General features: G+C 64.2%; 2 protein-coding genes across 5 annotated transcripts; one reads left to right on the forward strand and one right to left on the reverse strand.

Annotated features, from left to right (window-relative positions):
- The first annotated feature begins 276 nt into the window (after window positions 1-276).
- On the forward strand, window positions 277-5,485 carry IRF5 (interferon regulatory factor 5). 4 transcript variants are annotated; one of them, XM_066182551.1, is made up of 9 exons: window positions 277-499; window positions 1,817-1,990; window positions 2,381-2,567; window positions 2,819-2,871; window positions 2,956-2,986; window positions 3,062-3,343; window positions 3,788-4,177; window positions 4,448-4,566; window positions 4,648-5,485. In XM_066182551.1, exons 1-9 carry the CDS (start codon window positions 377-379, stop codon window positions 4,879-4,881), a joined length of 1,593 nt encoding a protein of 530 aa, XP_066038648.1. In that variant the 5' UTR covers window positions 277-376; the 3' UTR covers window positions 4,882-5,485. The 4 variants fall into 4 exon arrangements, with proteins under 4 accessions (XP_066038648.1, XP_066038649.1, XP_066038650.1 ...); XM_066182552.1 differs by having other exon boundaries at window positions 277-478; XM_066182553.1 differs by lacking the exon at window positions 277-499 and adding an exon at window positions 552-592.
- Window positions 5,486-5,630: 145 nt separating this feature from the next.
- On the reverse strand, window positions 5,631-26,675 carry TNPO3 (transportin 3). The gene is made up of 23 exons (XM_066182550.1): window positions 26,505-26,675; window positions 21,467-21,667; window positions 20,798-20,871; window positions 19,995-20,151; window positions 18,255-18,398; window positions 16,335-16,510; window positions 15,722-15,860; window positions 14,563-14,709; window positions 13,624-13,731; window positions 13,227-13,318; window positions 12,146-12,285; window positions 11,885-12,076; window positions 10,209-10,300; window positions 9,623-9,699; window positions 9,346-9,406; window positions 8,764-8,904; window positions 8,180-8,296; window positions 7,677-7,771; window positions 7,407-7,563; window positions 6,918-7,085; window positions 6,680-6,792; window positions 6,041-6,131; window positions 5,631-5,959 (listed from the first exon to the last, which is right to left on the reverse strand). The coding sequence occupies exons 1-22, from the start codon at window positions 26,628-26,630 to the stop codon at window positions 6,071-6,073; spliced, it is 2,778 nt and encodes a 925-aa protein (XP_066038647.1). The 5' UTR covers window positions 26,631-26,675; the 3' UTR covers window positions 5,631-5,959; window positions 6,041-6,070.
- Window positions 26,676-27,134: the final 459 nt, after the last annotated feature.

Here is a 27,134-nt window from a genome sequence, read left to right on the forward strand (position 1 = left end):
CATCGCGACACCGGCCACGCCGGGGACAGAACCGCACCCCCGCCCCCGCGTGGCACCATTTCAGGGTCCCCTTCACCGGCGGGTCCCAGGGCAGGGGGAGTCCCGATACCTCTTTCGGTTCTTCCTCCCGGGGCGGGGCGGGGGCACCGGGGGCACCGGGGGGGCGCGGGGGGCACCGGGGGGTCCCGGCGTGCGGCGGGGGGCGCCCGGCGCCATGGGAGAAGCCCCGCCCCGCCACAGGCCCCGCCCCGCCACAGCCCCCGCCCCTTTCAGCCATCGACGCATCACTCGGCCACGCCCACCAGACCACGCCCCTTCGTTGACGGACAGCGGCGGCGGGGCGGGGCGGGGCCCCGGGGCGGGCGCCCACAGATGAATGACAGCGAGTGCGGCCAATCAAGATCCGCGGGCGTGCTCCGGTGTTCCCGCCCACCGCGGAGATCCCCGCGCGTCACGTGGAGAGGGAAATGGGCACAGTGTATGCAAATATATGCAAAGCGTATGTTAATGAGTGTTTGCCAGCAGTGCGGGGTGACAGCCGAGGACGGGAACACGCGGGTGGGGAGACGGGGAGGACGTAGGGGAACAAGGGGTGAGGTTTGGGGAAAACCCGGGGGGGCCACAGGGGGAGGGAGGGCACGGAGGGACACGGGAGGGGTGACACGAGGTGGGGGGTCCTGTGGGGACACGGGGGCCCCGGTCCACGCCGGAGGCGCGGCAGTCCCGGGGCGGTCCTGGCCGGTCTCGCCCCACGCCCACGCCCGGCCCCGCTGCGGAAGCTCCGGGCGCGGCCCCGGGCGCGGCCCCAGCGCAGGTGAGACCCGGGGCCGCTCCCCGGTGGGCGCCGGGAGTCCGCGGGTGGGACCCCGTGGGGAGGGGGCCGCAGGAGTGCGGGGTGATGCTGAAGTGGCCGGGAAATCCTCGGGACACGCGGGGACAGTGCCCCGTCCGTGAGTGGGGGCGGCAGCCCGGGGCACCCGCGGGACGCCCGGACACGCCGTGCCCGGGCGCGGTGGCCGCGGCCGAGGACGGGCCCGTCCGTGGGGGGACAGGCGGGGACACCCGGCTCGAGGGGCGCGGGGCTGATCTCCCCTCGTGCGGCTTCTGTGACTGCACAGGGACCACGGTCGGGTCTTCACGTGTCCCCATGTCCCCCGTGTGTCCTCCGTGTTCCCCCATCCCCTGTGTGTCACACCCTGTGTTCTGCCCTGTCTCCGTGTCCCCCGGCCCCCCCATCCTATGACTGTGTCCTCCCCATCCCATGTCCCGTGTCTCCTCGTGTCACCCGTGTACCTCCTCCCCTCTCCATGTCCCCTGTCTCCCGTATGTTTCCCATGTCCCTCCACGTCCTCGTGTCCTCGCCGTGTCCCCCCATGTCACCACATGTGTCCCCAGCTCTCGAGTGTCCCCTGTCTCCTGTGTCCATTCCGTGTCCCCGTGTCTCCCATCCTGTGTTCCTCCCCTTGTCCCTCATGTCCCTGGTCCCACGTCCCCCCTGTCCCCCTCACGTCCCACATTCCCTGTGCCCCACTCTCCCCCCCTATCCCTCCTGTCCCTCTGTCCCTCCTGTCCCCTCCCCTTCTCAGCTCCACTTTTCTTTCCCTGAAGCCACCGCAGCTTCTGCTTTCGGGGTGCGGGTGACGCCCCCCAACACCCACGGGGGAGACAGCGCTCGGGGCGGCCTCACCCACCCTCCTGGCCCTGAAAGCGGAACCGGGGCCCGCACGGCCCCTCGGGGCGGGGGTGGGGGGGCCCGTTCCTCTTTCCGGGCCGAGGGCGGCACGCGGGGTGACGAGGTGGCCGCCGGTGTCCCCAGGCCATGGACCCCCCGCGGCGGGTGCGCCTCAAGCCCTGGCTGGTGGCCCAGGTGAGCAGCCGGCGCTTCCCGGGGCTGCGCTGGCTCGACCCCGAGCGCCGCCGCTTCGTCATCCCCTGGGGACACGCCACCAGGAACCCCCCGGGGCCGCAGGACCACGACACCATCTTCAAGGTGACACCGGGGGACGCGGGGTGGGAGCGACAATGGGGACGTGGGATGGGGACGGTGCGGACGTGGGGGACGTGGGATGGGGGTGACGTGTGATGGGGTGACAAGGGGGACACGGCATGGGGACAGCAGGGATGTGGGGGAAATGGAGTGGGGGCGACAGGGTGATGGGGTGACAATGGTGACATGGGATGGGTGTCAGTGGGGATATGGGGGACAAGGGACAGGAGTGACAGGGTGATGCGTGACGAGGGACACAGGATGGGGATGATGAGGGGACATGGGATGGGTGGGTGGTGTCGGTGGGGTGGGCTGGGGTGGCAGGGGGGGCCTGGGATGATGGGATGGCGGGACACACAGGCTGGGGGTGGCGGGCGCTGACGCCCCCCGCAGGCGTGGGCGCAGGAGACGGGCCGGTTCCGGGCCGGGGACCCGCCGGACCCGCCGCGCTGGAAGGCCACCCTGCGCTGCGCCCTCAACAAGAGCCGCGAGTTCCGGCTGCTGCTGGACGGGCCCCGCGGGTCCCCGGCCCAGCCCTTCCGCGTGTACGAGCTCTGCGAGGAGCCCCCCGGGGGCGCAGGTACGGGGGGCTCGGGGAGGGCTTCGAGCAGCCCCGAAGTTCCAGCACCCCACAAGGACCTGACGTCCCACAGGTCCCCCCACACCCACAAAGCCCCAGCACCCCACGAGGTCCGGCCCCCCAGCAGCCCCCCACACCCCACAAGGGACCTGACCCCCTGTGAAGCCTCAGTGCCCCACGAGTCCCCAGTACCCCTCGGTATCTGCCCCGGCACCCCCAGTTGAATTTCTCACCCCCTCCCTCCCTTGCAGACGGGGGGGACGAGGATGACTATGGCTGCAGCGGGGAGGAAGACGTCAGCCAGGTATCTGGGGGGGCTCAGGGTGGGGGTATCCCCAAACCGGGGACACCTCAGGGGGGTCCCTGTAACGCCCACTCTGCCCTGCAGCTCCACAAGATGACATCCCTGAGCATCGACGGTGAGTGGGGGGCGTCGGCGGGGTCGGGGTGTCCGGGGGGCTGGGTTCCACCCTGATGCCCCCTCTCTGCTCCAGACACGCAGCACGGGGGGGACCTGCTGCCCCCCTACCACTGGCCCAAGGAGGAGCCCCCCGCCTTCGCCAGCTGCTGCCCCCCGGGGGGGCCCTTTGCGCCTCCCCCCCCGGCACTGCTCCAGGGGGAGGCGGGGGGCGCCCACGGGGCCCCTGAGCTGCTCCCTGGAGCCCTCGCTGAGACGGGGCCCGCCCTGGACCCCCCGGGGCCCTCGTCCACCTGCCCGGTGGCACCGACAGAGCACCTGATCCCTGACCTGCTGGTCAGCCCCCACATGCTGCCACGTGAGCAGGGGCTGGGGGGGCACGGGGGCGTGGATGGGGCGGTCGTGGGTGTGGGAGGCCATGTGGTGGCTGCAAGGATTGGGGCGGCCATGGGGTGGTGGCACAGAGGTGGCCGCGGGTGTGGGGTGGCCGTGGGATGGATGGGAGTGGCCGCAGGGTCGCTGGGTGAGGGTGGCCATGGGATGGCAATGGGGCGGCTGGATTGGGGTGGCCGTGGGTGCAGAGCGGCTGCGGGATGGATGAGGGTGGCCAGGGGGTGTGTGGGGTGGCCGTGGGTGCAGAGCGGCTGCGGGATGGATGAGGGTGGCCAGGGGGTGTGTGGGGTGGCCGTGGGTGCAGAGCGGCTGCGGGATGGATGAGGGTGGCCAGGGGGTGTGTGGGGTGGCCAGCTGGAGCGGCCCTGGGGTGCTCCCTGGCCCCGCTGACCCCGTGGCCCTCCGGCAGTGACTGACCTGGAGCTGAAGTTCCACTACCGGGGCCGCCAGGTCTGTGCCCTGACCATCAGCAACCCACACGGCTGCCGGCTGTTCCACAGCAGCCTGGAGCCCACGCGGGAGCAGGAGGAGCTCTTTGGGCCCCTGACGCTGGAGCAGGTGCCCTTCCCTGCTCCCGACGCCATTCCCAACGAGAAGCAGCGCTTCTACACCCACCAGCTGCTGGACGTGCTGGACCGGGGGCTCATCCTGGAGCTGCAGGGCCAGGATCTCTTCGCCCTCCGGCTCTGCCAGTGCAAGGTCTTCTGGACAGGGCCCTGCGCCGCTCCCCGGCCCGGCCCCAACCCCATCCAGAGGGAGAGAAGGACCAAGCTCTTCAGCCTCGAGGGCTTCCTCAACGGTCAGAGGGCAAGGGGGGGTGGCCCTGTGTCCCTTGAGGCCAACGGATTGGGATGGAGAGGTCAGCTGGGGCGGGGAGACCCCAGACACAGGGACACCTGGTAGGATGGGGAGACACCAGGTGGCACGTGGGGACGTGGGGGAATGGGGGGATGGATGGAGCTGGGATGGGGGGCACCAGCTGCCTCTGGGGTTGCCCTCAGCGGTCGTGGCTGGGCTGGTGGTGGCCCAGGCCCCGTCCCGTTCCTCACCTGGGCGTCGGGCCCCACAGGCCTCATCCAGTTCCAGAAGGGGCAGACCCCCACCCCGCCCCCCTTTGAGATCTTCCTGTGCTTCGGCGAGGAGTGGCCGGACCAGAAGCCCAAGGAGAAGAAGCTGATCACGGTGCAGGTGAGGGGCTGGCAGCCGCGGCTGTCCCGGGGGACACGGGCGGCCGTCCCTGCCCGCCGTGACACCCGGGGGCTCCTGCAGGTGGTGCCGGTGGCGGCGCGGCTGCTGCTGGAGATGTTCTCCGGGGAGCTCTCCTGGTCGGCCGACAGCATCCCGCTGCAGATCTCGCACCCCGACCTCAAGGACAGGATGGTGGAGCAGTTCAAGGAGCTGCACCAGCTCTGGCAGAGCCACCAGCGCCTGCCGCCGGCGCAGCCCCTGCCCGGGCCCTCCGCAGGGCCCTGGGCGCTGCCGCCCGGCCCCCTGCCCCACTGACAGGGACACGGGCACGGCCGTGGCGGCGCCGCCAGCCGGGGCCAGTCACTCCGTGGCCATCGGGGCTGGCGGGGCCGGGGACAGCCAGCACCGTCCTCGTCCCTGTCCTACCGCTGTCCCCAAGCCCGTGTCCCCAGAGCACCCAGGGGTGCTCTGCAGGGGAAGGGACTGTGACCGCCCACCCTGGGGTGGAGCAGCCGGACGCCCCTCCCTGCATTCCCCAAGGATAATCCCCCTGGATTTTGGGGGAAAACAGCAAGAAAACAGGGGCTGGGGTCACCGTGGACCTGGAGCCCCCAGCGCTGCGGGGGCGGCACAAAGCAGCCCCAGCCCTGAGAGAGGAACCAGAGGGACCTTGGGAAGTTTTAATTTATTTTTTCAGTTTTTTGATGTTTTTTATTGTCTCGAGATGGCTACACACCCCCGGAGGGAACCGCATGCGCCCGCCCGCCCTGCCCGCACTCGAGCCACCGCCTCCTACCCCAAAATCAAACCAAAGAAAACCCCAAAAAAGGAAAAAAAAAAAAAAAAAAGAAGAAGAAGAAAAAAACCAAACAAGAAAACAAACTAAAAAAAGCAAAACAAAATAAAATATAAATCTCTATTTGCAGAGTCCGTCCCGCCTGTGTCGTCTCTGGGAGTCAGCACCAGGCAGGCCACGGTGGGCTCAGGGGGGCAGCGCCCCAGGACCCCCAGACTGACCCCCCATCTTCCTAAACAATTTGTATCATTTGTTTTTTGTTTGTTTCTTTTCCTTCTTTTTTTTTTTTTTTTGTCTCCGTTTCACAGAAAGTTTTTTTTTCTACTTCTTTTTCTGCCGGGCGAATCCGAGTGGCCCCGCGCGGCCGCGGCGCCTGGTGGGTTTGCAGTTTGCAGTTGGGTGGGAGGCTGTTCCCGCTGGGCTGTTGCTCGGGGCGGGGGCCGAGCTCCGGCCGTGGGGCCGCCGGGCAGGCGGGGTCCCCGGGCCGTCCTCCCGCGGCTCCGGGCTCCGGGACGCGCTGGAGTGGGCGAGAGCCCTCGGCTGATTGTGGGACACATTCTTGGGTTGCTGTTTCCTGTCTTCTCCTTAAAGACATTCCTGGGAGGAGGGAGGGAGGGAGCGTCAGCCCTTTGTCCCCGAGGTCCTGTGGGGCGGGGGAGCCCTGAGGCTGGCCCTTACCTGGGAGACAGGTGCCACGTGGAGCCGGAGCTATCGGAACAGGCGGGTGAAGTCCCTCAGAGCCCAGCAGACTTGTTTACATTCCTCAGCACTGCAAGACAAGGGGAGACATCAGCGGGGGACCCCAAGGGGATGTGCAGAACCCAGGGAAGGTGTCCTGCCGAGGGATGGGGGCTGGGAGCGTGGCAGCTCGGCCCCAAGGTGCTGGGAGAGATGAAGGGACAATCATCAGGGCAGAAGGAGGTCCACTGTCCCTGGAGGAGACCCGTGAGCCACCACGGTGGGGGCCGGGGGGAAGGAAGCAGCTGCCCCAGGCACTCGGCCACTGGGATTTGTCCAGGGATGAGATGGAGCTGGGCAGAGGGAGTGGATGTTCCCAGAGCAGCCGGTGGCCCTGGGAAGGGACAGGCCCGGGCAGGGCTGGCAGCTGGCACCCGTGACTCACGGGGATGAGGAGGAGGCTCGGGAAGGGCCGGCGGCTCTGCCGGGATCGGGCCAGGCAGAAAAACCCGTCGGGTGACGGCAAAGGCGCCGCGGGGCCCCAGGGCTCCGTGTGCCCGCGCAGGCGGGTGGCACAGCCCGGCAGGATCAGCAGCACAGGCGGGGCTGGGGGCTGCTGGAGGCCCCGGGGCCGCTCACCTGGTGACCTGCTTGTGGAAGTCGGTGAGCTGTTTGTGTGTCACCTGGATGGCTCCGCCCGTGGTTTCCTTTGGCAACCCCTTCAGCGAGTTCTCCAGCCAGCGGCAGAACGTCTGTGCCAGGGAAAGGGAGGAACTCGGAATGTGCAGCCCAGCTTGGCTCCCAGGCCCTGCCTCGGCAGAGCTTTGGGGCCTCCCACGCTCTGGGGGTCCCTCCCGTCCCTCTGGGGGTCCCTCACCGGGCGGTCGATCTGCATGATCTCCCAGAGCACCTCGGCGACGTCGGGCAGGGTGTAGGGCGGGAGGCAGAAGCAGCACGTCTGCAGGAGCTGGTTCACGAGCTGCTGCCCCAGCTGGGTCATCACCTGGTTGATGAGCTCCTTCCGCACCTCAAAGTCCTCCTCGTGCTGCGGGAGAAAGGAGAAGGGGGTGTGCAGGGCCTGGGGACAGGGACGCACTGGTCCTGGGGACAGGGATAAGCTCTTCGCTCTGCAGGCTGAGGTGGAGAAACCAGGGCATCTCGTGGGGACAACAGGACAGGGCTGACGAGGATCACGGGGCTGATGGGGTTTGGAGCACCAGGGGACAGTGGGAGGTGCCCCTTCCCATGGCAGGGGGTGGAACTGGATGGGTTTTGAGGTCCCTTCCCACCCAAACCATTCCATGATTCCGCGGTGACATCCCCAGGGGGAAAGAGTCTCCCGAGGAAAGTCCCGTGTATCACTCACATCGTTGGCCACACCGGTGTGGATCAGATCCCGCAGGAATTTCATGACGCTGCAGTTGGCGTCCCGGTGGTCCAGGGTGGTGGCAGCGATGGCCCACTGCAGGATGGGGATCATCACCTGGCTGCGCAGGAGGGTGACGGGGCTGCGCTGGATAAACCTGCCCGGGGAGACAGACGGACGTCAGGGGCAGCTCCTGCCTCCTCCCCGCTCCCAGGGGACCCTCCGCAGGGGAGAGGGGCTGGCTGTCCTGCGGCAGGAGCGCGGTGGCACCTGGCTGCCAGGCGGAAGAGGTCATCCACGGTGTCCGGGTGGTTCTGGAGGCCGTTGGGCTGCTCAAGGAGCTGGAAGGTGGGGATGCAGAGAGCCTGGGGAGAACAGGGATCCATCAGCAGCTACCTGGGATCACTCCTCAAACTGCCCTTCCCTGCATGGAACAGGCTGGGGCCGCCCCATCCCTGGAAGTGTCCAAGGACAGGCTGGAGGGGGCTTGGGACAGCCTGGGATAGTGGATGGCCTTCAGGGTCCCTTGTCACCCAAACCCGTTTGAGATTCTGTATAGACGGGATATAAGGGGAAATCCCTCCTGGAAAGGGCTGTCCGGCCCTGGCACAGCCGCCCAGGACGGGGCTGGAGTCCCCACCCCTGGAGGGATTCAAAAGCTGTGTGGATGTGGCACTTGGGGACAGGGGCAGCGCTGGGGACGGCTGGACTCGGTGTGGTCTGAGGGATTTCCCAGCCCGAGCGGCGCCGTGGCTTGCGCAGGTGGGCCCCACCTGCAGCATGTCGAGCAGGCCCTGCCGGCAGCCCTCCTCCATGCCGTACTCATCCACCAGGATGCTGCCCAGGTAGAGGAAACAGGAGTGCTGGTGTTCCCGGTACACATTCACCATCTGGGGAGACAGGAACGCTGCACGGCACTGCTGGACCTGCCCAGACCCCACATCCCTCTGAGCCCAGCCTGGCCCACGTGGGCAGGGACATCCCAACGGACTCGCCTAGGTCCTGGGAGTACGCTGTGCTGAGGCTCCCTGAGCCAGCACCACTTCTCCATGGAAGCCTGGCAGGAGCCGAGCGGAGCAGGGAACACCCAGCTCTGGGATTCACAGATCCTCCCCAAGGAGCTGCACCATGCAGGGCTTCACACAGCCCTCCCAAACCACACACACACGGGGCTCCCGGCATCCTCCACCTCTCCCAAAGCCTCTCTCCTCCCCAAGGGTTTATGCCAGAATTCCCGAGACTGCCAGGATTCACTGTGGCCCTTCCCAGTGCCCACCGCCGCCCCTGCGACACCCGAGGCAGCCAGAGTGACCTGAGCGTGTCCCCCCGGGCCAGCAGTGTCCCCTGGCCAGCCCACCTGTGTGACGAGGGGCTGCAGCAGCGCGGCCGAGCCCTTGCCCACGCAGCGCACGGCGAAGCGCAGGCAGCGGCAGCACCGCTCCACGATCCGGTTGTCGGCACTGTGCTTGTTCAGGGTCTCCGACAGCACCGGCCAGATCTGGGCACAGACAGGGAAAGGGAAGGGTCACACCTGACCCGGGGACACCCCAGGCCCCCTCCCGGCCCCCAGGACACCCAGAGCCCAGTGTGGGATGGCAGATGAGCGAGGAAAGCTCTCTGGAGGAGCCTGGGGTAGTTCATCCCCTCCAGCGCAGCATGGCAAATGGGACGCGGGCAGGGCAATCAAACACGCGGGACATTCCCAGAGCCAGGGCCCCTTCCAGAGGGCTGAACCCTCAAATTTCCCCCTGCACACCCCAATCCCAGCTTCCAGGGGGGACAGGAGGGTGGTCCACAGCTCCCCTCCCGTGCAGATACATGGATCTGCTGGCAGCCAGGGACTGGGAGTCTGTACAGCACCCCAGGTACCCCCAAACCTGAAACCCCCACCTCCCAACCCCCCAGCAGAACCCTCTCCCCAGATCCCTCTCCCACACACCTCCTGAATGACTTTTTGGCACGGGTGGACCTGGCCGTTCTCCACAATGGGGTTGGTGTGTCTGTGGGAACAGCCAAGGGTTAAAGGGGGTTTGGGATTAAAGCCAAGGAAAATGGTTGGAGCTGTGGGAAGAGGACCAGGGACTGCCTTGGGGGACACTTCAGGAAGTAGAACTTGGGGAAGCAGAGACTTCCAGCCCACTCCCCAAGGGCTGGGGAGAAGGAGGGGATGCAGATCCAGGCTCTGGGGGAGAGCAGTGCCCCAGCTCCTTCCTCACCTGAAGATGACGGCGAGTCGATCCAGGGGCACTGTAGGGTCTGAGGAGAGGCCATTGCTTGGCTCCTGGGAGAGCAGCTGGAAAATGAGGGAAAAGGACAGGATTTCAGGAGCACAGGTAGCCCAGGGAGGACACTGCCTGGACGCTGACCCCACCAGCAGCACCTCTGCCCCTCCTCAGGTGGGACTGAGGGAAGGGCTCAGTCCTGTGTGGGTGCTGCACTCTGCCCCCATGGAACAAGCGCCAGGATGAGAGGGAACGGCCTCAAGCTGTGCCAGGGGAGGGTCAGGTTGGATATGGCGGAAATTCTTCCTGCCCTGGCATGGCTGGGCAGGGCAGGGGTGCAGTCCCCATCCCTGATGGGATTTCAAAGCCGTGTGGATGTGGCACCTGGGCACACGGGCAGCGGTGGCCTTGGCAGTGCTGGGGAACAGTTGGACTCAAGGGGCTCCAGGGGCTTCTCCAACCCAAACTACTCCATGCCCTAGGATACACCTCTGAGGACACAGTTGCTGCAGCAGGGCCGGGGCCTGGCCACTGTCCCCAGTGTCCCCTCCCAGCTGCTGTCCCCCCCATGCGGACACACCTTCTTGAGCGCCAGCACCTGCACGGCGCAGAGCTCGCTCAGGCACTCCGAGATCTTCTCCAGGGGCAGCCGGGCCAGCACCAGCGCCGTCCCTGCAAGGACACACACGGCTCAGGGGCAGGCAGGCAGCACGGGAGGGCACGGGGGCCATGGCAGTCCCAGATGGAACGGCTGCAGGACAAGGGCGGCACCTGGGGGAGCCTCCCTGCAGCTGAACCAGGCACCGAAACGCTTCAGTCCCAGCAGGGAGCGATGCTGGCATCAGGGACAGGGACAGGCCAACAGATGCCACAAGTGTATCTGGGCCCCCCGTGTGTCCCCAGTGTCCCTGTCCCAGTCCAGCAGCACCGTGAGACTCCGGGAAGCTCCAGCGCAGGTGCTCCAGGGCTCCCAGCCATGGAACACGAGGAGCTTTGAGCTGCTCCCGCTCCCACAGGCAGCAGTGGCACGGCACAGCTCTGGCACAGCTCTGGCACAACCCTGGCCCTGGCAGTGCTGCCAACCACCCCAAGGAAAAACCTCCCTGGCTCAGAACTCCTGGCTTGTTCTAAGGGAGGGGGAGAAAACCCTTCGGCAGGGAGAGGAGCAGCTCAGCCGGTGCTGGGGCATCCAGTGGAACAAGGGGAGTTTTGTCTCCCATGGCAGCACACGACTGCAGGGAAGGCTCCCTGGGTCTGGGGGTAAAGGCTCCTGCAGCACTGGAATTCACTGGAAACCTTTAGGCACATCCCCAAAACCAGCCTTGGCCGAAAAGGCTCATGGTGCCCAACAGTCCAGTGAGACACCAACACTCCCAGTGTAAAAACCAGAGTTAAAAATCTCCATTCTTGAGCCCAAACTCTCTAAAACGACCAATACTCCCAAATTTCCACCTTCTGTGTCCAGTAGGTAATTTGGATGGAGAGGTGACCCACTGCCAGCTTGCCTCTCAGCATTTCCCACGTGTTCTGCCCACATTTCCAGCCCAGGACAGACCCTGAGCTCTGTCTCAGGGATGGGGACAGTTACCAATCCAGGATTTATTTCTGCCTCCAGCCCCAAGGGAACCCCTGAGGACACTGTGCATGTGGAATGGGACTTGCAGCGTATCAGGACAAGCCCCGTGAGGATGGGGCTCAGCACCCTGGGGAGCAACTCCCATGGATCCCTCAGCAGCTCCCGAAGATACCCCAGGAGTTTCCACAGGTACCCTGGCAGATCCCACGGATACCCCTGCAGACCCCATAGATAACTCCCCAGATCCCATGGATACCATCCCACAGATAACCCCAAGGTCCCATGGATACCCCTGCAGATCCCAGAGATATCTCCCCATAGATCCCCACAGATACCCCTGCAGATCCCATGGACACCCTCCCACAGATCCCAGGGATAATCTCTCACAGATCCCAGGGACACCCTCCCACAGATCCCAGAGACATCCTCCCACAGATCCCAGGGATAATCTCTCACAGATCCCAGAGACACCCTCCCACAGATCCCAGAGACATCCTCCCACAGATCCCAGGGATAATCTCTCACAGATCCCAGAGACACCCTCCCACAGATCCCAGAGACACCCTCCCACAGATCCCAGGGATAATCTCTCACAGATCCCAGAGACACCCTCCCACAGATCCCAGAGACACCCTCCCACAGATCCCAGGGATACCCCAGCAGACCCCAGGGACACCCACCCTTGAGCAGCCCCACGGCGGCCTCGGGGGACAGGGCGAAGGAGTCGAGGGCGCGGGCGATCTCCAGCAGCCCCGAGAAGTGCTGGGCCATGTGGTCCCGGCACACGGAGCAGATGTTGTGGATGGCCTTGGCCGCGGCCGACGCCAGGCGCCGGTCACACAGCCCCTTCATCAGGTAGCCCAGCACGGGATCTGCGGAGACAGGGGGCTCAGGCGGCGCGGCGGGGCCGCGGCGGGGCCCGGGGGGGGAGCAGGACTCACCCAGGAATTGCGGGTTCCTGTCCACCACCTCGCTCATCTCGCCCACCAGCTCGATGCTGGTGTAGCGCACGGCCGTGTGCACCGACTCGGGCAGCCGCACCACGCCCTCCAGCACCTCCACCAGCGTCGGGTTGTTCTCCCTGGGGACGGGGACAGGCCGGGCTCAGCGCCCGCAGCACCTCACTGCGGGGCTGGCAGGGGCTGCCGGAGCTGGGATCCAGCCCCACACACCACACACCACACTCTGAACATGGAATGGGACTCGCAGCACGCCGGGACAAACCCTGCGAGGAGGGGGCTCAGCCTCACAGATAGCAGGGAACAGATAGGGAACGCCACAGGGAGAGTCCCACCGTCACCAGGGGCACACAGGAACCAGGGGGGTTCGCTGGCCGGGAACTGCTTGCCCCACTGTGGGAGGGTGTGATCCCAGGGTGATCCCAGGCCTGGGAACAAGACATTGGGAAAACAAGCAGCAGCGGCCTCAACACAGATAACAGGAGCTGGCGATGTGAGGTGACTCCTCCAGGTGCCAGGGAGCAGCAGGACAGGATTCCCAGCCTTACAAGGAAGGGAGCGATGGTGTTACCAGCCTCCTTGGGAAAAGGAGTGATGGCAATCAGCCTCCCAGGGAAGAGAGGGATGGGGACCACAGTGACCCAGGGGTGGGAGGGACAGCATTCCAAGCCCAGGGAAGGTCAGCTGCGTTGTGCCACTGCTGGCAGTGCACAGGACTCGCTATGGGCTCATCACCCAGGGTGTCAGCTCTCCGTGCTTCCACTGTCACTAACACAGGAGGAAACACGCTTTCAGTGGCTTAACCTCCCCCAAAGATACCTAGGAAAACTCCACCTGGATGTGGAAGGATCCCCAGCGAATGGTTTGGGTGTGAACAGACCTTAAAGCCCCTCCAGTGCCACCCGTGCCATGGGCAGGGACACCTTCCACTGTCCCAGGCTGCTCTAAGCCCAGTCCAACCTGGCCTTGGGCACTGCCAGGGATGGGGATGTCCTTGGGATATGTGTGGTGTCTGCGTCACATGGAGGCAGCCCTGGCCCCCCTGGACACGGGCAGGACTCACTGGTCGACGCTCTTGGCGATGGAGGCCATGATGAAGAGCACGGCTTCTGTCACCTCCCAGGGCGGGTTCCCATCTTTGAGCGTCGCGTAGAGCTGCAGGAGGGGACGGTCACCGAGGGGCCGCCACCCCGCAGCACCCACCCCTGCCCCCAGGGCTCTGTTCCTGACCCTGCCACCCCCAAACCCCCGCCCCAGCCGTGGGCCTGCAGAAACCACACATTCCACAGGCCACCCTGACATTGCGGGACCACAGCGGCTTTCCCCAAAAGGTCAGAAACCTCCCGCTGCTCCCACAGCACTTCCCACCACACGCTTCCTGGTGTGTGACCTCCTACAGTGCCAAAGGCCACCAGGGCTCGGTGCCCCCCCGGAATTTGCCTGCGCTCCCGCAAACCCACCTGAGCAAAGCACTCCACTGAGCCCACCAGGAAGATCAGGTCTTTCACCAGGTCCGAGACACGCATCCGGAACTCCCCAAAGTCATCGGTCTCCTCCGGGACACCCTCCTGAGGGAGAGGAGGGAGAGCACAAGGGCAGCTCAGGGGGATTCTGGTTCCCACTCAGCCACAGCCAGGGGAACACCAGTGATTCTGTGTTAGGGAGATCCAGCATTCCTGCCCGCCTGCCCCAGACCAGGCTGCTGGAGGGACTGCAGAGCTGTGCCCAAGGAAGACAGGACCAGCCTGAGCACACACTGGGTATTCCTGCTCCAACAAGTAGAGAAAGGGATGGGAAGCAAGGGGATGAGGAGAGGAGGAGAGAATAAACCATCCCAGACTGCATGGAAGAAGCAACAAAACTGCCTCAAGCAGGGACAACACAGCTCTCCATGGAGACACACGCATCCCACTGCCCTGGGAGTTCCACAGGGACACACACATCCCACTGTTCCATAGGGACACACACATCCCACTGCCCTGGGAGTTCCACAGGGACACACACATCCCACTGTTCCATAGGGACACACACATCCCACTGCCCTGGGAGTTCCACAGGGACACACACATCTCACTGTTCCATAGGAACACACACACCCCACTGCCCCACAGGGACACACACACCCCACTGCCCCACAGGGACACACACATCCCACTGCCCCACAGGGACACACACATCCCACTGTTCCATAGGGACACACACACCCCACTGCCCTGGGAGTTCCACAGGGACACACACCCCCCACTGTTCCATAGGAACACACACACGCCACTGCCCTGGGAGTTCCATAGGGACACACACATCCCACTGCCCTGGGAGTTCCATAGGGACACACACCCCCCACTGCCCCACAGGGACACACACACCCCACTGCCCTGGCTACTCCACAAGGACCTTACGTGGTCGGAGTCGAGCTGGCAGTGCCGGGCCAGCGCGTGGAGCAGGCGCTGGATGTAGGCTTTGAAGATGCTGTGGATCACAGCATCGTCCGTCTTGTACAGGTGCTCCCCCAGTCTGTACCAGAAGTTAAAGGAAATTTCTACCACCTGTTTGGAGGGGAAAATCCAGCATTTTGTTACCAGCAGAACATTTTTTCCCTGCCCTGTCAGTGGTCCTATCAGAAACCTTCCCTGGGGGCCAGCAGAGGTGGCACCACAGATCTGTGTAGGAGCTGCTACATCACACAGTGGCGACACGGGGACTGCTTCCCCCAGATCCACCAATTTCTCTGCCTGTCACTTAATCAAGGGCTTGGGACCCCCCAGTGACCCTGAGGACCTGCCCCAGCCTTTGGCAGCCAAAGCCTCTCCGGCCCAGAACCACCCCAGAGCAGGGCCTGGCGCTCTGGGAGCAGCTCGGGCTGTAAGTGGATGCAGCCCCTCTGTGGGTTCTCGTATTTATCGTGTGGTTACTGTGCAAAAACCACGCGTGCAGATTTGGTCAGGAGCAGCTGCAGAGCTCCATGTCGGCGTGGAGATGGCACAGGAGGAGGTCATGGCCAAGGAAAACTGAGCTTAACAGACTTGGGAAGTGAGGAAAAGGGTCTCAGGGACCCCAGGGAGCACGTGGGGCCTGCTGGAGCACATCAGCTCTGCACCTCCCATGGCAAACCAGCCAGGCAGCAGCTTCCATCCACTGAACACAGGCAGGGAGCAGCTACTGGCGCTTAATTAATGGTTTGGGAAGAATCAAAGGATAAAGAATGAAAGAAAGGATAAAAGGAGACCAAAACAATGACAAGTTTTACTCCTAAGCCAGGTGGGCGGGAGCTTTGATGTGAACCAGCATTTCAGCCGCTCACAGGGCAAAATTCCTGGGAAGCACAAATCCCCACTGAGCTCGACTTTAACATGTGGGAAAACGCCAACAGGGGTCTTGGGGCTGTGCTGCCAACCCCAGGCTCCCAGGACGCCGGGAAGGAAACGCGAAGCCACGAGCACAGAGCGGGAATTCCAGAGCCAGCAGCTCACGGGGACCAAGGCGTGGCAGGAGCAGGGAGAGCTCCTGCCCTGTCGCCGGGCTCGGGGGGGCAGGATGGGGACGCAGCTGTCCCCTCACCTCGTACTGGGGGTGCCCGGCGCAGATGAGCAGCAGCTCCAGCGTGCGCAGGTCGCCCAGGCCCTGGCCCGGTGTGCACACGATCTTGTCCAGGAAGGTCTCGCACAGCTCGGTGAACACGCGGCAGTAGTTGAGCACCCTGCAGAGGGAGGGACAAGGCTCAGATCAGCCCCAGGGGATTCACCCCAGGGCAGGGCTGGGCCAAAACGTGCCCAGAGCCTCGGCCAGAGCGAGAAACCCCAACTTCTGCTTTGCCAGCAGCTGGCAGACGCTTCGGCAGGGGAAGTGGGTGCGAACACGGGGCTCAGATAAGCAAATCTGCTGAAATACTGATCTCAAACTTCTCCAAAAGCCCAGAGGCAGGTGTGAGGGCACAGCTTCAGCCCAGCCCCCGGCCCCTCCACGTCTCCCTCGCAGCGAGGGGCCCAGACCTGCCCCCAGGATTTGGGTGAGGCCCCACGAGTGCCCAGCACAGGGACGGGCACTGCCCAGCCCCAGCGGCCCCAGCACTGCTGACACTCCCGGCACTGCTATCTCCATCTGGAGGCCGACACGGCTGCGTCAGCGCTGTCCTGCCCGTCCCCCCGGCACGGCACAGGTCCCTGTCCCTCACTTGTCCAGGTCCTCCCGTGCCACGGCCATGTGATAGGCACTCTCGAGGGTGAGCACGCCCTGGAAGAGCTGCAGGGCCAGGGGCAGGTTGGTCTCCACGTTCTCGATGGCGTAGAGGGCCGAGCACACGCAGTCCGACGCAGCCTCGTGCAGGTTGGACGAGGTCTTGTCCTGTTGCTGCAAGGCACAAAAGCCCAGCAATTATCAAAGAATCACGGAATCCCCTGAGCTGTAGGGCCCCACAGGGATCACGGATGCCGCTGCTGGCCCTGCACAGACCCCAGCAATCCCAGCCTGTCCATCCCTGGGAGCAGAGCTCTGGCAGCCCAAGGGCCGTGCCCATTCCCTGGGAGCCTGGGCAGTGCCAGCACCCTCTGGGGAAGAACCTTTCCTGCTCTCCATCCCATCCCTCCCTGGCACAGCTCTGGCCATTCCCTGGGTCAGTAACTGGTCACCAGAGCAGAAATGGGAGCTGCCCCAACTATATCATGCAACCAGACAGTGATGAAACCACCAGTGCTTTGTTCCTGTTCCCACAATGGTTGGATTTGGTCTTGGAGATCTATTCCAACCCAAAGAATTCTCTGGAAACACTTTGTAGAAGTCCTGCACAGCCACAGCCCCCGCTACACCCCACCGGCCTTGTAACCTGCTTCCCTGGACACTCCAGGACAAACTGACCCCTCCCCAAGGGACCCTGGCAACCTCCCTGGCAAACACGGGAGGACAAACACCAGCTGGAATCCAGGGCAGCTTGGAAGGAAGGAAGGAAAGCACCACGCTGCTCATCACCCGGCTGGACAGAGCCATCTCTCCCACTGGGAGGAGAGGTGGGAATTGGGGAGCCCTCGGTGGGGATGGAGAGGAGGTTTCTCACAAGCGCGAGCAGAACATTGAGCAGGGATGGCTGTGGGGGGTCAGTGAATTCCAGGGGTGGTGACTGAGTGAGGGGGATTGGCAGGGAAGGACACAGGACATACAGAGAACCAGGAGAGAGCCAGCAGGGAGGAAACAAAGGAGCAGAGACTCTGTGAGTCCCACTGACAGAGATCCCAATGGACCCGGGAAACAATTCCTGGTGCCACTGGAGGGAGAAAGGGAGGAAGGAAGAATGTCCCATTTGAAGTGCCATCAACAAACAGGCTGGTGAGCCCCGCAGCCTGTCCTGGGAGCAGCTCCACTTGAAGCAGGATTCCACGTGGATACGCAGGATCCCGCATGGATATCCTTCCTCGGGAGCCCTCATCTGCATTTGGCATCGACTGAATCACACAAACGAGGTGAGGGACCGAGGGAGGAGGGACAGACAATCCCTGCGGCAGAAACCTCCATCCCCCAGGAGCTCCTCCCGCCGGCTCCACTCCCTGCCTGCCCTGGCCCAGTGGCACAGGGCTCTCCCACACTCCGCTGCTGTTTGTCCAACACCTCCAGGAGGTGATTTTCCAAGGAGAAAGTGTCAGAGCAGGGATACTGCTTTACTGACAATCTGGGAAGAAACCAAAACAACCTCAACCCCCCTGATTTGACCATCAAACCCCAACTGAGGCTTCTGATGCCCAGCAATGAGGATGACAAACCTGGCACCTCCTGGGCATGACAAACGTCACCTGGCAGCCCCAGGTGTGACAAACCTCACCTGGCTGCCCCTGGGCGTGACAAACCTCACCTGGCAGCCCCTGGGCATGACAAACCTCACCTGGCAGCCCCAGGTGTGACAAACCTCACCTGGCTGCCCCTGGGCAGGGCACTTCCCTGCCTGCACCTCCCAGCAGCGAGGGACTGCCTGCTCTGCGGAACTGATCCTGGCCCAGAGGGAAGCAGGGAGCCCCTGCCTGACACAGGAGGGATGAACCCCCCACCCCACGCCTCAGTCCTGCCGGGATTCCCGCTGGGACTCCCCCTCTTCCTGGGAAACACTCACCAGCACCTCGAAGAGGAGGGACAGCAGCTTGCTGTTGGCCATGAAGGTGCTGTCCAGGACGCCCAGGTTGAACCAGCTGCCCAGGCACCGGAAGATTTTGATGAGCATCTTCTCCTCATTGCCCGCCTTCTCCACACACGTCACCTGCGGGGACATGGGGGAGACGGGCAGGAGCTGGCTCCAGCAGGGGATCCACGGGAAATAACCAACAACAACCCCTGGAGCCCGCACAAGAACAGGCCAGCAGCAGGCTGCCCCCACATCCCTGTCACCAACAGCCCGGGGCTCAGTGAGAGGGAGGGGCAGAGCCCAGACCCTCGGTGCCAGCTCCAGCTGCTGGCACAGGAGCAGGAGAGCAGCTGGAGTGTCCCCCCCCTTCCCACTCCTGCAGGATCCAGCAGAGCACAGCCATCAGGGATGCTCACACCTGACAAATCCCAGCTTAATTCTTCTCCCCACAAACCACCCCGGCAGGGAGGAGCTGGTGCTGAGAGCCAGGCCTGTCCCCAGGGACATTCCAAACACGCCATCCCAGTGTCCAAGCCAGGATGTGCCGAGATGTGGGACAGCAGCAGCTCATGGCCAGCCATGCCGGAAAACACTCCAGCTGCAGCCCAGCAGCCAGCAGAGCCCTGCCCAAAGCCCCAGCCTCGACAGGCACAGGGAAAGGGGGAAGAGCTGGACAGCCAGGACATGGAGAAAGATCCCAGACCCCATGGATGGCCCAGGAATCCCGGCACGAGAGCTTCCAGAGATCCTCTCTCCTCACTCGGCACTTCAGTCCTACAGGCAGAGTGTTGGACCTCGTCACAGTCCCTGGAATGCTGCTTTAACCCCCCATTTTGTAACTGAAAATGGGAATTTGCCATTTAAACCCCACACAAAAAATACAAGTCTGGCTCTCCAGGTAGGTGGTGGAAATGCCCATGCTGGCACCAACAGGGAAAGCCCAGGAAAGCTCCAGGCAGGTGCAGAGGGAGCAGGAATGTGCAGGGACAGGGCCAGCCCTTGGTGAACCAGTGCCAGCTCTGAGTGGCCGCGAGCACCAGAGTGAGGTGACACTGCCTGTGTCCCCAGCGTGCCAGCCAGGACCTCCCAGGGACCCTAGGAAAAGCTGGGGCTGGACGTGGCTGCAGAGGAGAGCACAGTGTGGGCACTCCCTGATGTGCCAGCTGGGATCTCCCAGGTGTCCCTGGAAAAGCTGGGGCTGGCTGGGCACGGTGGCACTGGACAGGGATTCGAGGAAGGCAAAGGAATTTCAGAGAGAGCACGGACTTGCCCCGACAACCCGGGAACAGGTGGAGCAGGGCTGCCCTGACAGCTGCAGCGGTGCTGGCAGGAACTCTGCTAGAATAAATATGGAATGGGGGAAGTGGCTTGTCCTGCAACACCTGAGCTGCTGAGCAGAGGATGTAGCCCAGATTTTACTTTTTGTGTGGGATTCAAATGCCAAATTCACACTTTCAGCTCAGCTCCATCTCCTGGTAAAGGAGAAGCAGCCTCGAGTTGTGCCAGGGGAGGCTCAGGTCGGATACTGGGAAAACTCTTTCCCGTTAAGGGCTGTCCATCCCCGGCACAGGGGTGGAGTCCCCTTCCCTGCAGGGATTTCAGAGCCGTGTGGAGGTGGCACTTGGGGACAGGGTCAGTGGTGGCCCTGGCAGTGCTGGGGGATGGCACGTGGACACACGGGCCCCGAGGCCTTTCCCAAACACTTCCCCGGCCCCGCGGGGCCGTGCTCACCAGCAGGGACACCACGGTGCTGGAGTAGTAGGCCAGGTCCTCGATGATCTCGGTGCGGCGGTTGGCGCCGATGCGCAGCGAGCGGCTGTGCACCTCCTCGGGCAGCACCGTCAGGATCTCCAGCAGGAAGGGCAGGGATGTCACGTCATTGCTGTACCTGCAGGTGGCACAGGGGACAGGGGGACACCTCAGCACTGGGGGAACAGCGCGGTGAGGGCTGCAGGGGCGTCCCAGACCGTGGCAGGGCCTGTGACTGGGTGGGCTTTAAGGCCCCTTCCCAGCCCGTGATTCCGTATTCCAGGGATACAGCAGCAGGCCTGCCTCAGGGCCAGGCAGTGCCAAGGGGAGCCTCCAGGATGGCTCAGCCCAGGCATTTCCAGCAGAGCCCTGGCCGAAACTTCCCCAGCCCATGAGCTCTGGGAGTCGAGGTGCCACTGCCTGGACAAATCCCATCCCCTCCTGTGCCAAGGGACACGGGGCCACCCCAGCGTGGTGGCATCCCTGTGGGGACATCTGGGGACACACCACAGTGAGAGGCTCCAGCCTCAGTGGCTCCATTCCACAGCACAGATCCAGCTGAGGGAAGAGGGATCATCCCAAACAAAACAGGGATGAGGAAAAGCGCTGAGTGCTGGGCTGTGAGCAGGGACGCGTGCACGGCACACAGCCCCTCCTGCCACCACCCAGGGCACCTGAACTCAGCAATCACAGGGGAAAAACCTCCCTTTCCTGCACCTACAGGACCACCCACCCAACACAGCCCACGGAACAGCCCCAGCCCAGAGACACGAACAGTCACTCACTTCTCCACCAGCGTCTGCACGCAGCCCTTCCACGAAGCCATCTGCAGGGCCAGGTCAGCTATTGCCAAAGCCAGCTGGAAGGGGATGGGAAAACACAGGGATCAGTGTGGGAAGGGCTGGGATGTGCCCAGGAGACAGGGCTGGCAGGCAGCTCTGCAATCCACCCCCACCAGCCCTGCCAGCAGGTAAGCCAGGAATCATTCCCAACATTGCCCACAGGCAGGGAACTCCGGGATCCATCCCCACCAGCCCTGTGGTGGACTTGGGCTGCCCCAGGGGGTGACATTCCTTGCCAGAACATTCAGGGGCTGCAGGAGCACCCTGGCCTCACCCTGGGGGTGTCAGGCCCCCCAGTGCCACAGGAATTTATGGATAACGGGAATGAGGGGTGCAGAGAAATCCCCCTGAACACCCAGGGCACTGCTAGGCTCGGTCCCTGTGGCAGAGCACAGGGAAAGCCCCTGCTCCTCCTCTCCAAACAGCAAATGAGGATGACGTCATGGATGTAACTAAAGAAACCAAGTGATGAAGGAGGGAAAACAATCTTGTGCCAGGCCAGGAGCAGGGATCAGCCTTCCCTGTTTTCCAGCCCAGGGAGAGCAGTTCCAGAGTGACCGCCAGGAGCAGGACACAGAGGGAGCAGCTCCACCCTACCCTGCCATCACCCACCTGTGTGACAATGACCGGGGACAGGTCCTTCAAGTTCTGGATGTGCGAGAGCAAAGAGTCCCGGAGCGAGGCGTGGGAATCCGTGGGGAGCTCATAGAAGGAAGTTTGGATCTTCATCTTCATGGTCTGCGCAGCGAAGTAGCAGGACTCCACATCCTGGTGGATCTGCAGCAGCTGGTCCGAGATCTCCCAGGCGTGGACCTGTGGGAACACCAGGGCGTGGTCAGCAGGCAGGGCCAGGGGTCAGGCTGTTCTGACCCAAAGTGTGGGGTCCCGAGTGTGGCATCGGGGCACTGGTGGTCAGGGAAACACCAGGCAGACCCCAGAGCCCCCTGGCTGGCCTGGGGCAGGGGAACACACTGCCACTGGATCCCAGAGTCACTGAGGTTGGAAAAGACCTCCAGGACCATCGGGTCCACCCTGTGCCCAGCCCAGAGCCCTGAGTGCCACGTCCAGCCCTCCCCTGGACACCGCCGGGGATGGGAACTCCAAAGCTCCCTGGGCAGGATGGTTAAAAATCCTAAATCCAGCTGATGGGGAAACCTGGGAACAAAACCTGAGCCAACTCCATGAGTTTTGCAGCCCTTGTCCCTGACAGCCTTCGGGCCCCGAGACTTCCCTGAGCTCAATCCAGAGTGAAACAAAACCTCTGCATCCCTAAAACCCATCTCTGGTGCTCATCCCAGCCTCAGCAATGAGGGCGATTCCACCACAACCCTTGGCCAGTCACTCCAAGAGCCAAACAGGCCTGTGTAACAAACCACCGCCTGCCCAGCCTCGCTTCCAGCTGCACTCCAGCCTGGAAGGAAAAACAATCCCCTTTCCAAATCTCTCTCCCAGGCAGGACAGCGGTGCCCAGAGGCTCCAGCCCCAAATCCTGGGCCGGGGCTCCCAGGGCTCTCCAGCATCCCACAGGGGAACAAGAGGGCAACACCAGGCAGGATCAGCACGGTCCAGGCCGATTCCCAGGAAAACCCTGAACAGGGAAAAGGGAAACGTTACAGCTGGCAACAGCACAGGGCCCAGCTCCTGATCCCACTGCCAGAATTCCTGCTGGGAGCTCTTTCCATGGCCACTGCAGCCTGGAACACAGCTGGAGCCAACTGCAGAGGCCAGAGGGCCCAGACAAGCTGGGGAGGGCTGGGACCCTCAGCACCCCACGTGCCCCCTCTCCTCTCCCTTCCTCCTGCCCACAGGATCCTCCGAGCTGGGAACCCCCAGAGGCACCGCCAAGGCCACCAGTGCCCCACGTCCCTGTGTCCCCAGGTGCCACATCCCCAGGGCTCCTCAATCCCTGAAGCCACACCCTGCCACACCCAGGCAGAACCAGCACACATCCACAGGACACAGCAGGTTTTCCCCACGGAATGCTGGTCCTCCACCACCACTGACCACAGCATGGCCGAGGACAGTCCTCCCAGAGCTGTCAGACAAGCCCCTTTGCTGTTCCCAGGCTCTGATCCTCCTTCCACAGGGGCTGCTCCACAGTCAGTAACTCCAGCACCTCCAGCTGCTCCTGGTGTAAAACTGCCCGGAATGGCTCCCACAGGGAGCGAGGAAGACCTGGAGGCATTGCTGCCACAAACATCCCCCCTGGATTTATTTATCCTCACAGGAAAGTCCCAAGCTGGGAATAAACTAAAAGTTAAACCTCAACCCCTGCAACAGCCAGAATCCCACCAAACCCTCTCATCGAACTCTTTCTCCCCACAGTTAACGGGCTGGTAATTCCCAGTCTGGATGGACACACTGACAGACAGACAGGAGATCCTCCCAAAGCCACCCAGGGCACAGGGATAATCCATCTGGGAGCCCCACTCAGCAAAGAGCACAATTATCCACGGGCTGTGAGCACCAATGGCTGCAAGGAGCCGCTTCCCTGCCTGAAACTCCTCGTGGCACATTCAGGAATTCTGCAGCACCAGAGGATTTCCTTCCTGGGAAGCACTTCCCGACTCCCCCCTAAAACCCAACCCGGCCTTCCCTCGACCCTCGCCAAACCCCAACACCAAAACATCCCAACCCAAACCCCACAGGCACGGACCCACAGGGACATCCCCCCACAGCTCTGCTCCAGACCCCAGGGATGCAGAAAACTCCAGCCAGGAGGCTCAGAAAGCTGGGACAGGGCCAATCCCCACCCTGGTACAGCTCCTCTGCCTCAGGGAACCCCAGCCAGCCTGGAATCAGCCTTCACACGGCTCCCAGCTGCCTGAGGGATCCTCAGATTCTGGGATTTAGGTCGACCTGCACCTTCAGCCGAGCGCTCCAGGGCCGTGCAAGCTGGGAGCTGCTCCGCCCCGTCCAGTCCCGTTTCCCGGGAATAACCAGCAGGGAGGGTGAGAACCAGGCTGTGGGGGAGCTTCTGGACAAACCTGAGCCCCCAGAGCCCCCAGACCCAAACCTGAGCCCCTAGTGCCCCCAAAACCCAAACCTGAGCCTCCCAGACCCAAGCAAACCTGAGCCCCCCATTCTGCCAGAGATCCCAGGGATGGGAACTGTGGGGGTCTCACTCAGGTTTGGGGGTCCCCAGACCCAAACCTGAACCCCCCGGAGTGACCCAGGCACCCAAACCCAGCTTTAGGCTTTGCCTTCTCACCCCACGATGGCTCTGACCTCCCTGGCTGACACGGGGAGCTCAGCACAACACCCCAGGGCCACGCCGGGCACTGGGGCTGGGCTGGGGACACTGGGAGGTGTCCCTGCCACGGAAGGGGTGGCCCTGGGGGGCTCTGGGGTCCCTTCCCATCCAAACCATCCCAGGATTCCATGATTCCAGCCCCAGAAAGGTAAAACCAGCGGGAACCAACCCTGAGAGCTCGTCCCAGCAGAGGGAAACGGGACAGGAGGGAGCAGGGCTGGGCACTCTGGGGGGACACAGACTGGCCAGGGACACCAGGACACAGCCTGGGACAGGTGACACTGCAGGGACACAGTGTGGGGACACCAGGACACAGCCTGGCACAGGTGACACTGCAGGGACACGGTGTGGGGACACAGCCTGGGACAGGTGACACTGCAGGGACACAGTGTGGGGACACCAGGACACAGCCTGGGACAGGTGACACTGCAGGGACACGGTGTAGGGACACCAGGACACAGCCTGGGACAGGTGACACTGCAGGGACACGGTGTAGGGACACCAGGACACAGCCTGGGACAGGTGACACTGCAGGGACACAGTGTGGGGACACAGCCTGGGACAGGTGACACTGCAGGGACACGGTGTAGGGACACCAGGACACAGCCTGGGACAGGTGACACTGCAGGGACACAGTGTGGGGACACAGCCTGGGACAGGTGACACTGCAGGGACATGGTGTGGGGACACAGCCTGGCACAGGTGACACTGCAGGGACACGGTGTGGCACAGGTGACACTGAGGGACAATCACAGCACCCAGCCAGGGCCACCAGGGCCCCGTGACTCCCAGGCCTGTCCCACCAGTGTCATCGTGGCCCCCGGGCGGGGAAGGCCCCAGTGCAGCATCCCAGCCCCTCCTGCTGTGGGGGCCACGTCCCTGCCCCAGGCAGCTCCCGGGGGACGGAGGCACTGCCAGGACCAGGCTGGGACACCTGGAAAACAACTGGGATTCCTCCTGAGACCGGCAGACAGCCCAGAGAGCAGCTGGGAGAGCAGGGAAAGGCAGGAATGCTGCCGGCCCGGGGCTGAGCTGTGCTAACACCAACACTGTCACTGACGGGATCATTATTATTATTATTAGTATTAGTATTATTACTACCATTATTCCAAAACCAAGCCAGGGAGAAGCCCAGAGGACCCAGAGCTGAGATCCCAGCCCTGCAGAGGCTCGGGGCACTCGGGAGCACAAACCAGTCCCCCAAGTCCCCTGGGGACGGGGCAGCCCCTGCACCCCACAGGGACCCCGGGGGTCCCGCCCGGCTCAGGGGAACATCTCTGAGATTGAATCTCCCCCTCCCGGCTGCTGGGAGCTCTGTGCCGGCACAGCCCCTCGCCAGGGGAAACGGGGGGAGCACCCCAGAGCCCCCAGGGCCAGCTGTGAACGCTCCCCGGGGAGCTCTGGGGGAAACTGGGACATGCCTGCAGCCCCGGGGGGGAGTCTGGGGGAAAATGGGGAACACGTGAGTGTGGGGGAAGAGAGAGGGGCGAGACTGGCCAGAGCGGGGGAAGGGGACGGGGCTGAGCAGGAGCTGGGGCACACAGGGCAGGGAGCGGGAGGACGCGGCCCCTCCCCAGTCCCAGCGTGGGGGATCGTGTCCCACGGCCCCGGGGGGGGCAGCACAGAGGGGACGCTGCCCGGCTCCAGGGAGGGGACACTGCCACCCCTGAGGGAGGGGGGCCAGGGCGGCCCCAGCAGGGCCAGAGGAGCCCACAGAACTCTGGCCAACCCCCCGAGGCCGGGGGCACGAGCCGGGGGCAGGAGCCGGGGCCGTGTGCCGAGGGCTCCGGGGACGGGAATGAGGCCTCGGCCCCGTCCGCTCACGGCTGCCGGCAGCTCCCCCGCCCCGGCCCGCCAGGGGAACCCGGAGGGAGCCCAAATCTCCCCCTGGGAGCCCATTCCTCCTTCCCTGCGACCTCAGGGCTGTGCCAAACGTCCCAGCCCCTTGTTCCTGGTGTCGATCATGGAATCCTGGGATGGTTTGGGTGGGGAGGGACACCAGGGCCCCCCAGGGCCAGCCCTGCCATGGCAGGGACACCTCCCACTGTCCCCGGCTGCTCCAGCCCCAGTGTCCAGCCTGGCCTTGGCCATTCCAGGGATCCAGGGGCAGCCACAGCTGCTCTGGCAATTCCAGCCCGGGCAGCAATTCCCAATGTCCCAATGTGCCATGCAGCCCTGCCCTGTGGCAGTGGGAAGCCGTTCCCTGTGTCCTGTCCCTCCGGGCCCGTTCAAAGTCGCTCTCCACAGAACCCTCAGGGCTGGGGCAGCCACAGAGCAGAGGGAAGCGGCAGGGCAGAGTCTCCCCGGGGCCGCCGTTCCCCGCCCGGCCCCACCCCGGATGGGGCCCGAGGCCTCCCCGCGAGCCCGGGCCCGGTACCCGCCGCCCGCGGCTCTCACCGAGCGCTGCAGTTCGCCCAGCCAGCAGCTCGCCCGCTCCTTGCCGCTGGGGTCGGGGTCGTGGTAGAGCGCCTGCACGGCCTGCTGGACGAGCTGCAGGCTGGGCCGGCCCGGCCCGCGCTCCATGGCCGGTCCCTCAGCGCCGCCCGCCCGCCGCCATCGCCGCTCCGCCGCACCGGGCCGGCCTCCGGAAACGCGCTCGCGCGCCTTCCGTTCCGCGTCCTTCCGTTCCGCCGGCCCCCCCGCCGCTGCCCGCTCCGCACGGTTCCGCCCCGTTCCACCTCTCCCGTCTCATCTCATCCCATCCCGACCGATCCCGTTCCGCTCCATCGCGTCCCGTCCCGTCTTCTCCCATCCCGCCCCGGTTTGTCCCACCGCCCCCCCCCCATCCCACGCCCCGCCCGGAACGGGTTTCCGGCGGTGCTGCGGTCAAATGTGTCCGGGCGCGGGCGGCGCGGCGGGAAGGGTCCGTGACCCCCCAGACCGGACCGGGACCGGGACCGGGACTCCCCACGAGCCCCCCGCCCGTCCCGAGCGCTCCGGGGACCCCCCGCGCCGTCCCACGGGGGTCCCGCTCCCGCCGTTCTCAGTGGGGTGTCCCGGGGGGCTCCCACCGACCCGCCCGCAGCG

This window comes from Chamaea fasciata, unplaced genomic scaffold (assembly GCF_029207755.1).
Source record: "Chamaea fasciata isolate MVZ Bird 193981 ecotype frontalis unplaced genomic scaffold, bChaFas1.0.hap1 SCAF_5, whole genome shotgun sequence".
NCBI classification, from domain to species: Eukaryota; Metazoa; Chordata; class Aves; order Passeriformes; family Sylviidae; genus Chamaea; species Chamaea fasciata.

Excerpts from the sequence above, each read along its gene's own strand:
- TNPO3 (XM_066182550.1), bottom strand. The coding sequence starts at position 26,630 with ATGGAGCGCGGGCCGGGCCGGCCCAGCCTGCAGCTCGTCCAGCAGGCC. Across the intron at positions 16,511-18,254 it reads CCCTCCTCTTCGAGGTGCTG|CAACAGGACAAGACCTCGTC; the intron begins GTGAGTGTTTCC and ends TGTGCCTTGCAG. Across the intron at positions 8,297-8,763 it reads TGCAGCCCCTCGTCACACAG|ATGGTGAATGTGTACCGGGA; the intron begins GTGGGCTGGCCA and ends CTGTCTCCCCAG.
- IRF5 (XM_066182551.1), top strand. The coding sequence starts at position 377 with ATGACAGCGAGTGCGGCCAATCAAGATCCGCGGGCGTGCTCCGGTGTT. Across the intron at positions 500-1,816 it reads TATGCAAATATATGCAAAGC|GCCATGGACCCCCCGCGGCG; the intron begins GTATGTTAATGA and ends CGGTGTCCCCAG. Across the intron at positions 3,344-3,787 it reads CAGCCCCCACATGCTGCCAC|TGACTGACCTGGAGCTGAAG; the intron begins GTGAGCAGGGGC and ends GCCCTCCGGCAG.